The sequence below is a fragment of the Triticum dicoccoides genome, chromosome 4A (genome assembly GCF_002162155.2).
Source record: "Triticum dicoccoides isolate Atlit2015 ecotype Zavitan chromosome 4A, WEW_v2.0, whole genome shotgun sequence".
NCBI classification, from domain to species: domain Eukaryota; kingdom Viridiplantae; phylum Streptophyta; class Magnoliopsida; order Poales; family Poaceae; genus Triticum; species Triticum dicoccoides.
The window spans coordinates 709,812,710-709,823,081 of NC_041386.1; the positions used below are offsets into that span (position 1 = coordinate 709,812,710).

Below are 10,372 nucleotides of genomic sequence, written 5' to 3' on the forward strand. Positions count from 1 at the left end.
TAGACATGATAAGGTATACCATACTTTTTTTAAGGGAAGGCATACAATATACATTTACATGCATGACACCTGTTTATGAATAATATAATACTAAGATAAACCACACAACTTACGTATAAATCCATGTTCGGTAATTAATGGGCATACATTACACATGACTCATAAGTTATAACTAATAGGAGACTCTTTCTGTTTTATTTAGTGTAGTATACGTAGGACTGTAGGAGAAGGGCAATACCCTTTGGCCAGACCCTCTGTGAGAGAGTCTGAATGAGACATTAATTTATGTGTGCGTTATCAGGCCGGCCGTCATCTAGAAAAAGTTGTTGATCACACGAGTCCACAGAACCGCAGCAGGCATCGGCAGTCGAACTGAGATTTTGTTGGATGGCCCAACCCTTCCAATTTTCATGTAAGTAGCACCGTTACGTGGCATACTGGACCGTGTGCCCCAGGACTTCATGGCCATGCCATACCCAAACACGTCCTTGAACGGCGTCGTGGGCACGCCAAGCACCATACGATTAGCAGGCGACGAGTTGGGCTGCTGGTTTATGAACTCCACGATGCTCCCCATGAGCCTCTTGCTGGTGGTCCTCAGCGGACTGTAGAGGTGGAAGCCGTGGTCCTCGCCCTCCGACTCCACCACCGTCACCTCGCGGCGCCCCTGCATCATCCATGGCCGCGGCGAGGCGTGATCACGGATGCGGTCCGACAGGTCAAGACCGCGGTCCCGCAGTGTGTCCTTCCCAGCCACGGCGATGAGCACGCGGCGGCAAGCCAGCGATGAGATCTCCGAGGCCGGAGGATCGATCCGGGAGTCGTCGTTGCCGGCCTGGCCGGCCGTGACGAACGGCCACAGCCGGTCCACCCCGTACGGTGGGAACACCGCCGCGGCACCCTCGCTGTCGTCCACCCACGCGAGCTCCGAGGGCAGCCGCTTGGCTCCCCAGAAGTAAGGGTGCACCATGATCAGCCCCGCAATGTCCATCATCTCGTCGTTGACTTCGTGGCTGGCGCGGACTGCCGTGTGGTAAACGATATTGCCGCCGGCGCTGTCGCCAGCCAGGAACGTGCGCGCAGGGTCGACGTAGCTGGCCAGCCACGGGTCGGACAAGGACGCCGCCCACTGGAGCGCGGCCCACGCGTCGTCGTAGGCCGCAGGTATGGGGAACTCCGGAGCTAGACGGTACTCCACCGACACGACGAGGGCTCCGGCGCTGGCGGCGAGGGAGGTCACGTAGCGGTGGTACGTCCGGCTGTAAGACAATAAGTTTTGGGGGAACCAGCACAACCCTCTAGGGGTGGCTTATCTCATTATATATAATGGATGTGTTACAATACGTACAATATACGTACATAAGTACAGAAGCTATACATAGTCTAACACCCTCCCTCAATCTTAGCCACTTTCTAAAGAACTGAGAAGGGTAAGATTGCGCCTACAAGCCTCAAACTGTGGCAGAGGTAAAGGCTTAGTGAAGATGTCTGCAAGTTGATCCTTAGATGAGATAAACTTGATCTGGAGTTGCTTCTGTGATACACGTTCCCGTACAAAGTGATAGTCAACTTCAATGTGTTTCGTTCGGGCATGTAATACTGGATTTGCAGAAAGGTATGTAGCACCGATGTTATCACACCAAAGAATAGGAGGCTGTGGTTGAGACAAACCCAACTCCTGAAGCAAAGACTGCACCCAAATAATCTCTGCAGTAGCATTAGCCACAGCCTTGTACTCAGCTTCAGTACTGCTACGTGACACAGTAGCCTGTTTCCGAGCACTCCAGGCGATCAAATTAGGGCCAAAGAATACTGCATAACCCCCCGTGGATCGCCTGTCATCTGGGCTACCAGCCCAATCTGCATCAGAGAAGGCCAAAAGGACCCGAGAGGAAGTCGGCCGAATATGCATACCAAATGTCAGGGTGAACTGAACATAACGAAGAATGCGTTTAACAGCAGCCCAATGAGTATCTCTGGGAGCCTGAAGATACTGACAAACCCTGTTAACAGCATAAGAGATATCTGGTCTCGTGATCGTCAAGTACTGAAGTCCACCAACAATGCTCCTGTACTCTGTGGCATCCGCAGGAGACAAAAGCTCACCATCAACAGCTGTTATCTTGTCGGTAGACGACATGGGTGTGGTGGTCGGTTTGCACTTCAGCATGCCCGCTCTTTGTAACAACTCCAAGGAGTACTTCTTCTGCGTAAGGACAAGACCAGTAGCACGAGAAGTGACCTCAACTCCAAGAAAGTAGTGAAGCTTCCCAAGATCTTTGACCGCAAAATCAGCACCAAGAGAGCAGACAAGAGCATCAGCAGCATACTGAGAAGAGCTGACAAGGATAATATCATCGACATATACCAAAAGATACATAGTGACTTCTGGCTTCTGTAGAAGAAATAATGAAGTGTCAGCAGTGGACGGCACAAACCCATGAGCACGAAGGGCAGAGGCAAGGCGGGCATGCCAGGCACGAGGAGCTTGCTTCAAACCATATAGTGCTTTGGAGAGACGACATATATAGTCAGGACGATCAGGATCAGAGAAACCAGGCGGCTGTTTCATATAAACCTCTTCCTCCAAAAATCCATGTAGAAAAGCATTATGCACATCAAGTTGACGAAGTGACCAACCACGAGAAACAGCAATGGAGAGAAGAAGCCGAATAGTGGTAGGCTTGACGACAGGACTGAAGGTGTCCTCATAGTCAAGACCATGGCGCTGCCGAAAACTGCGAGCAACAAGTCGCGCTTTGTAACGCTCAATAGATCCATCCGAATGCTTCTTCACTTTGAATACCCATTTTGAGTCAATAACATTTACCCGTGGTGGTGGAGGAACGAGAGTCCATGTCTTGTTACGAAGGAGAGCATGAAACTCCTGCTCCATAGCCTCTCGCCAATGTGGAATGCGCAGGGCAGCCTGATATGAGCGAGGCTCAGAAGATGGATCCGCAACAGTAGCAGCCAAACAAGCAGCCAACCAAGCAACTGTACCATCCTTACGTTCCTTAGGTTTGAAAATGCCACTGCGACTGCGTGTATGTGGTCGGGACACGGGAACCACCGAGGTCGACGGAGCAGCCTGCAACGGGCTTGAGGACGGCGACGTTAACGAGTCAGCCGGTGACGAGGAGCCAGACACAGTAGCCTCGGGCTCGGTCGGCGAAGAAGGCCGGCCCACCGGCGAAACCGGCAGAGCAGACGAAGTAGCTGGCGACGCCGGCGTCACAGACCGGGCCGATGGCGAGCCCGGCATAGTGGGCCGTGGCGCGGCCGGTGTCGCGGGCCGATCCGCGGATGAAGGCGACGTGAGGACGGCGTCGCGGACCCGAGCTGCAGGCGAAGACGGCGTGACGGGCCGAGCCGCGGGCGAAGACGGCGTGACAGGCCGAGCCGCTGAAGACTCGGCGGCCGCTGGCGAAGAGGGCCGAGCCGTGGAGATGCTCGGCGCGACGGGCTCTTCGGGTGACCATGCATGGGCACGCGAATCGATGCCATGCAACATAGGGCGATCGACGTGCCCATCAGAAGGCGGCGATGATGATGGTGAATCCTCCAACAGCTCCAAACGAGCCCCACGTCCGGTTCCTGCACCATGGTTAGGTAACAACAAAGGAGAGTATGCAACATCATCAAATTGGTCAGAAGCAACAGAGGATGAATGCAGAGATGGTGGTTCGACAGTGGACACAGGAAGTTTGGCAAAGAGAAAAACATGCTCATCAAACACGACGTCCCGAGATATATAGACACGATTAGTTGGAACATGAAGACATTTGTAACCTTTATGAAGAGAGCTATAGCCAAGAAAAACACACTTCTTAGAACGAAACTCAAGCTTGCGCTTATTATATGGACGAAGATGCGGCCAGCAAGCACACCCAAATACCTTGAAAAAGGTATAATCAGGTTGTTCATTAAGGAGAACCTCAATGGGAGTCTTCATGTTTAAAACACGAGTGGGAGTACGGTTGATGAGAAAGCATGCAGTGGTGAAAGCATCACTCCAAAACCGAAATGAAACAGATGCATGGGCCAAAAGAGTAAGACCAGCTTCAACAATATGACGATGCTTACGTTCGACTGAACCATTCTGCTGATGTGTATGTGGACATGCTAAATGATGAGCTATCCCAAGCGACTGAAAGAAGGAGTTGAGCTTGCGATACTCGCCCCCCCAGTCCGACTGGACATAAACAATTTTGTGCTTGAGAAGACGTTCAACATGTTTTTGAAACTGAACAAAAATATCAAACACATCAGATTTGCGTTTAATAAGGTAAAGCCAGGTAAAGCGACTATAAGCATCAACGAAACTGATATAGTAATTATGACCACTGACAGAAGTCTGAGCAGGACCCCATACATCTGAAAACACAGGTTCTAAAGGATGTTTCACCTCACGACTGGACTCTGAAAAAGGAAGTTGATGACTCTTCCCTTGCTGTCAAGCATCACACACTGCTACATCTTTATTACTAGACAAACTAGGAAGCTCATGACGACGCAAAATATGACGGACAATAGGTGTGGCCGGGTGACCAAGACGAGCATGCCACTGTGACGGAGAGACCCGAACTCCACTGAAAACACGAGTGACGCCAGGATGCTCCAGACGGTAGAGGCCCTGGCATAACCGCCCACTAAGAAGAATGTCCCTCGTGCCCCGATCCTTAATAAAAAGATCAAAAGGGTGAAATTCACAAAGCACATTATTATCACTGTGAGTTTAGGAACTGAAAGAAGATTACGGGTCACAGATGGAACTCGAAAAACATTGCGAAGCTGAAGACTCCTATTGGCATGTCTAGTGAGAAGAGATGCTTGACCAATATGAGAGATGTGCATACCTGCTCCATTGGCGGTGTGGATCTTGTCGGAGCCATGATAGGGTTCACGAGTGTGAAGCTTCCCCATCTCGCTGGTCAGATGCTCTGTCGCCCCAGAGTCCATGTACCAGTGTGGATCGATGGAGTAGGACTGACTGTGTCCCTGTTGCTTCTGCGGCGCGGGACGATCAGCCATGGCGACCTGACGGGCATTGTTGCGTGTATCTTTGCCGTCATTGCCAAGACCAAGGAAGCTTCGATGGAAGCGCTTATGACACTTGGAGGCCCAGTGCCCATCGCGGCCACAAAGCTGGCACACACGTGGACCGCCAGCCCCCGGTAAGGTCGCAGTAGGTGGGGGGGCCGAGGCGGGCGACGGTGGCAGCCCCAAGGGAGACCGGGGTGATGAAGAAGAGCGGCCACCCTTGGTGGCGGCGTTGGCCGAGGGGGAGCCAGTGCCCCTGGAGCGGCGTGTCTCGACCCGTTGCTCAGTGAGAAGGAGCCGAGAGAAAAACTCGTGTGCCAGCATGGGTGTCGAGTTGCCCCGCTCGTTGATGATCTCGACTAAGGCATCATACTCCTCATCAAGACCATTGACAATAAACGAGTTGAACTCGGAGTCGGTGAGGGGCCGTCCAATGGAGGCCAATGTGTCGGCGAGGCCCTTGACCTTGTTGTAGAACTCAGTGGCAGTGGAGTCAAGCTTTTGACACTCTCCAAGCTGACGACGGAGTGCAGAGACACGAGCCTGGGACTGCGCTGCAAAGGTTCGCTCAAGGATGGTCCAGGCCTCATGAGACGTCTTCGCGAAGACAACAAGTCCGGCAACTGCCGGCGAGAGCGACCCCTGGATGGAGGAGAGGTTCGCCTGGTCCTGCCCCGTCCAGACGCGATGGGCCGGATTGTAGACCGGACCGTGCACGCTGTCTACCAGTGCGGGTGGGCAGGGAAGCGATCCGTCGACGTAGCCTAGCAGGTAGTGACTCTCCAAGAGCGGGAGAACCTGCGCACGCCAGAAGATGTAGTTGTCGGCGGAGAGCTTGATGGTGATGAGATGACCGAAGTGAAACGGCGGCGGCGAAGACGATCCCATCGAGGGGGCTGCCTGGGGTGCAAACACCATGGAGGCAGCCGGAGGCACCGAAGCCGATGCGGGAGGAGGCGGGACCGCAGCCAGGGCGGACGCCGCAAAGCCCGCGGCCGGGTCCGACGCCGCAAGGCTCGCGGCCGGGGCGGACGCCGCCAACCCCGCCAGCGGGGCGGTGTGATCCGCTTGCGGCAGGAGCGGCGGGACGACGCCCGCGGAGTCCGCAGCGGACGGCGGCGCCGCGGTGTGGACCACGAGGTCGCGCCCAAGCGAGGGCGCCGGCGGCGTGGAGTAGACGGAGCCGATGCTCCTGGTCCCGATCGGAGCCGGAACGGCGACGGCATCGAGCGGGAGGTTGAGCAGAGCCGCAAGAGAGGCCGGGAGGAACCCCGCAGCAGTGGAACCGGTGGTGGCGGCGCTCGACATGGCGGCGGTGAAGGCGGCGGCGGCTCCGGCGGCGGTGCGGGTATTAGGGTTTGGAAGCGGAAGCGATCGTAACCTAGCGTGATACCATGTAAGACAATAAGTTTTGGGGGAACCAGCACAACTCTCTTGGGGTGGCTTATCTCATTATATATAATGGATGTGTTACAATACGTACAATATACGTACATAAGTACAGAAGCTATACATAGTCTAACACCGGCCGAAAGCGCTCTCTGTGCAGAACGAGCCGCCATGGACGTAGATGACGAGGGGAAGCTCATTCCTGCCTGCGGTCTCGGCGGCACGGGACGGGAGGAACAGGCGCACAGACACGCCCGTGGCCTTGTCGACGACGACGTCCCTCGTCGCCACTCCACGGTTGCCGGCCTGATCCGACGACGCCAGCACGAAAGGACTGCGTAAGAAACGCTCGATGCTGCCGTCCTTGTACTTGCGTATGAAGGGGTACATGTCCACGGAGATGTTACGTCCGTCCTTCTCAGTGGCTGGAGAAGCCTTGTTTGCATGCATGGCGCAGTTGAGCTGCTTTACTTTGGAAGTCTTGTTTTGAATCGAATTGTGCCGCTGCCGCGTCGTTGGCTGTACCTTTATAGAGCGATTTTCTTCATCGCCACGTCTCTTTATCTCTACTCCTAATCTCTACTCCTAATAGAGCAGTTGGTGAATAATACGCCGGTTATTTTTCGCTGGTTTTATTTCGCCTACCCTCCCACCATCCCCTCCCACCCTGGTCCGTGGTTTATTTTCGCTGGTTTTTTTTCGTCCCCTCCCCCACCATGCCGGTTTAGTTTTGCGTCACCCTCTCAGGCTCTCACACAACAAAAAAAACTGGAAGGATCAGAACTTTCCATACTGACGCAAGTTATTTAGTAATATCTTTATGTGAAAGAATCAATCACGATCAATCTCTAAAAATCAAATCTAAATTAATTAACCTTACCTTAAATTGCTCAATCACATTAATTAGGAAACAAAACAACCAATTGTGGATCTCCTAATCAGATATGTGAGGCATTATTTCCATCTATTTGTCAGCCGAATCAGACCCGAGGCATTCTTTCCAAAGAAAACGGCGCACGACCCCTGCTAACCGGCTCACCATGCCGTCGTCGCCTTGCTACCCTCTCCACTTCGCCATAGCACCCGCTGCCCGCACGCACCATCAAGCAGCCTCCACGGTGCCCACGTGCCTAGGCCATGCAACCTTGACATACATGGCAAGGTGGATGTCGGCTGGCGGAGGTCAGGCTGAGCGGCTGGGATCTGGTGGTCGGCCGGCGAGGCACCTGAGGCGGATGTCCCCGGTCTCAGAAGTGCGGACGCGAGGTCAGGTGGTGGCCTGGCTGGAGGAGGTCCGACCAGAGCTGGGAGCCATGGATTTTTCCAAGTTTTCCATCGGGTAATTTTTTCTTCTGAAAATCATTAATTTGCACCTCTGCCCCACGTACAACATCCACCCACCCACGGAGCCAAGACCCAAGTCATCTGGCTTGCCTCTCCGTCATGCTGCCTCCGCACGCTGGCTGCCTAGCTTCCCCCGCAGGGCCGACCCCTGGTGGCCTTCCTCCCATATGTCGCCGCCCCATCGACAAGTGCCAACGGCCTACGTCGCGGCTCAGGCGCCTCTCACCACGCCCCTCCTCTCCAATCACAGGTTCCATCCCGTGATCCAAAGTTTCCCTCGTCGCCGGCTCCGGACGGAGCCGCCGCCATCGGTGGGCATATCCTTCTATAAGATCCTCCTATCTCAACAGTTTGGATCCACTCATGGATTCTTACACGCCCGTCTTTCATGGATTCCTGGTCGCTGGCGCGAGCTGTTGAGGCCAAAGCAATCGAACATGACAAAGTTTTTGTAGCGGCCGGCTTGTGCGCCGTCTCGGCTTCGGGGTGTTTCTGTCTCATGACAAACCCTCCCTTGTGTTCTTGGTACGATTCCATGGATGGTGACACTACATGTGTGTGTGATTTCTGCCTCGTTTCTAATCTTTCTACGTTGTAAAGATAGAATCAGAAGACCTGCTCTTTTTTCTGTACAGTAAGCAACCAGGATTTTACAGTGTGTTGCAGGAAACCAGAACCCCTTTTGCTTTGCTACTATTATTTTTTGGTATCCAGGGAAAATATGGTGGCAACAAATATTTGTCTTGGATCCACCCCTGCTATTAATGTCTCCTATCTTGTACAACAAATATTTGAAAACATTGCCATATTTTGTGGTGGATGCAGAGACAGAAGCCTCTGCATTGACATCTTAATTGCAACAAATATTTCAAAACTAGGGATGTATGGCAAATATTGTTGCATGGTAAGCCTCTGCATTTGAAATAGCTGCTATTTGTTGGCAACTTTTTGAGGCAACAAGAGGGTGTTATTTCCTGTACAGGAAGCCTATTATACTTAGTCTTCGAACTGAACGAGAATGCAATGCTAATGTAATAGAGCTGTCACCTTCATGTAGGATGCTCCTCTTCCTTCATTGACTGCTTCTCATTTTTCTCTTAGTGTATCTTATCTGGTCCTGGAAATATTGGGAGTGATCTTAGTGCCAGAAAATAACAGCCTTAGGAGTGTAGGGTGGACCGGTGGAGCAGGTCGTAAACACTAAGCCCCTTCCAGTGAAACTGTCAGCTTTGTGGCTAGAAAGTTTTTCTTGTGATGGTAGGACTGATTGCGCTGCCTACACATACCCTCTTTTGCTACATCATTAGAGCTTATTCCTTTTACCTTGTTTTCTATTTCCAGAAGGTTGTATGATGGTGTTTCCTTCATATGATTTATCATTTGTAGTTTGCACAAACTTAACTTGCATTAACTTATTATTAAATTTATATTATGTGTGCCTGATGTCTTTTGCACATTTTGATTATTTGATTTTGAGAGATTCTCAAGGTTAGGATAGTCATTACTGATTTTTTATACTGGCTACTGTATACAGAACCAATGTTGCATTATGGCCATTTTGTTCCATTATTGATTTCAAACGAGTATTTTTATGCTAATGTTTTTGGTTCCTATGCATGTATACAGAACTAGGGGGTGGCAATTTTCAGACTAAAAGAGAAATATGCATGAGAAGTCAAAAACAGGCATGTCTCGCAACATAAAATTACAAAAGATAATAATTTTTACCTTGTTGCTTCTCAGTTTCAAGTTTCTTTAATTGATATAACTATAATGTGGTTGACTGTTTAACATCTCATGGTCTGAATCATGTTTCTTTAGTTTATACTTTATATAACAGGTTAACCCTTTTTGCAAAAATAAATAAATATATACAACATGCTAACCCCCATAGGCCACCATTTAGAACATATGAATCAAGTTTCCATGGCAATCAAAATTCACATCTACCCCCATAGGCAATCAAAATTCACATGTACCTTGCTCATGTCCTTTGGCAGGATTTCACTTGTCAACTCATCGGTCATCATCGCCTTGGGCTTTGGCCGTGGCGTACAACACAACATCAACAAGGGACGGAAGCAACAACTCGCCTGGATATGTAGGAGTGGCAACAAGCAGCCAGCACACTGGTTGGTTGGCAGTTCAACCCTCAATGGAGGAGGTAGAACACTGTTGGGGCAGTGGCGCAGCCAGGAATTTGCTTCTAGGTATTATTGTAATTTTGCCAAAGGGCATGACTAATGGACATTGGACAAAAAATTACCATATCTTGTAATTAAGTCATTTTGGACTTGAGTTCGCGGGCTCCAAATCATATAGCATATGTAGTCAATTTTTTTGAGGGAAAATACTCGGGTATTCCATGGAAGTCCAAGGAAGACCCCCAACGCCGCCACTGTGTTGGGGGAGAAGCTAGATTGGGGAATTGGGACAAGACTTAGAAATTAAATCTACATGGAGGTGAGTCGTCAGAGACACAATTTCTATCTATCCATGTGTTTGGGGGGAAAGAGATGAGCATGGAAGGCTAAGATGTGTATCGCTGCATTGGGATAGAGAGGGCGGTTGTCTATCCATAATGCTTAGAAATAAA

At 51.2% G+C, this 10,372-nt stretch overlaps 1 protein-coding gene across 1 annotated transcript; it reads right to left on the minus strand.

Annotated features, from left to right (window-relative positions):
- Positions 1–313: 313 nt before the first annotated feature.
- Positions 314–6,882, minus strand: LOC119284183 (probable carboxylesterase 5). The gene is made up of 2 exons (XM_037563415.1): positions 6,569–6,882; positions 314–1,259 (listed from the first exon to the last, which is right to left on the minus strand). Exons 1-2 carry the CDS (start codon positions 6,880–6,882, stop codon positions 314–316), a joined length of 1,260 nt encoding a protein of 419 aa, XP_037419312.1.
- Positions 6,883–10,372: the final 3,490 nt, after the last annotated feature.

What these genes read in the sequence shown, in the direction of transcription:
- LOC119284183 (XM_037563415.1), bottom strand. Translation starts at nt 6,882, where the DNA reads ATGCATGCAAACAAGGCTTCTCCAGCCACTGAGAAGGACGGACGTAAC. An exon ending in ACAGAGAGCGCTTTCGGCCG is followed by an intron (nt 1,260 to 6,568) that starts GTGTTAGACTAT and finishes ATTGTCTTACAG; the next exon opens with CCGGACGTACCACCGCTACG.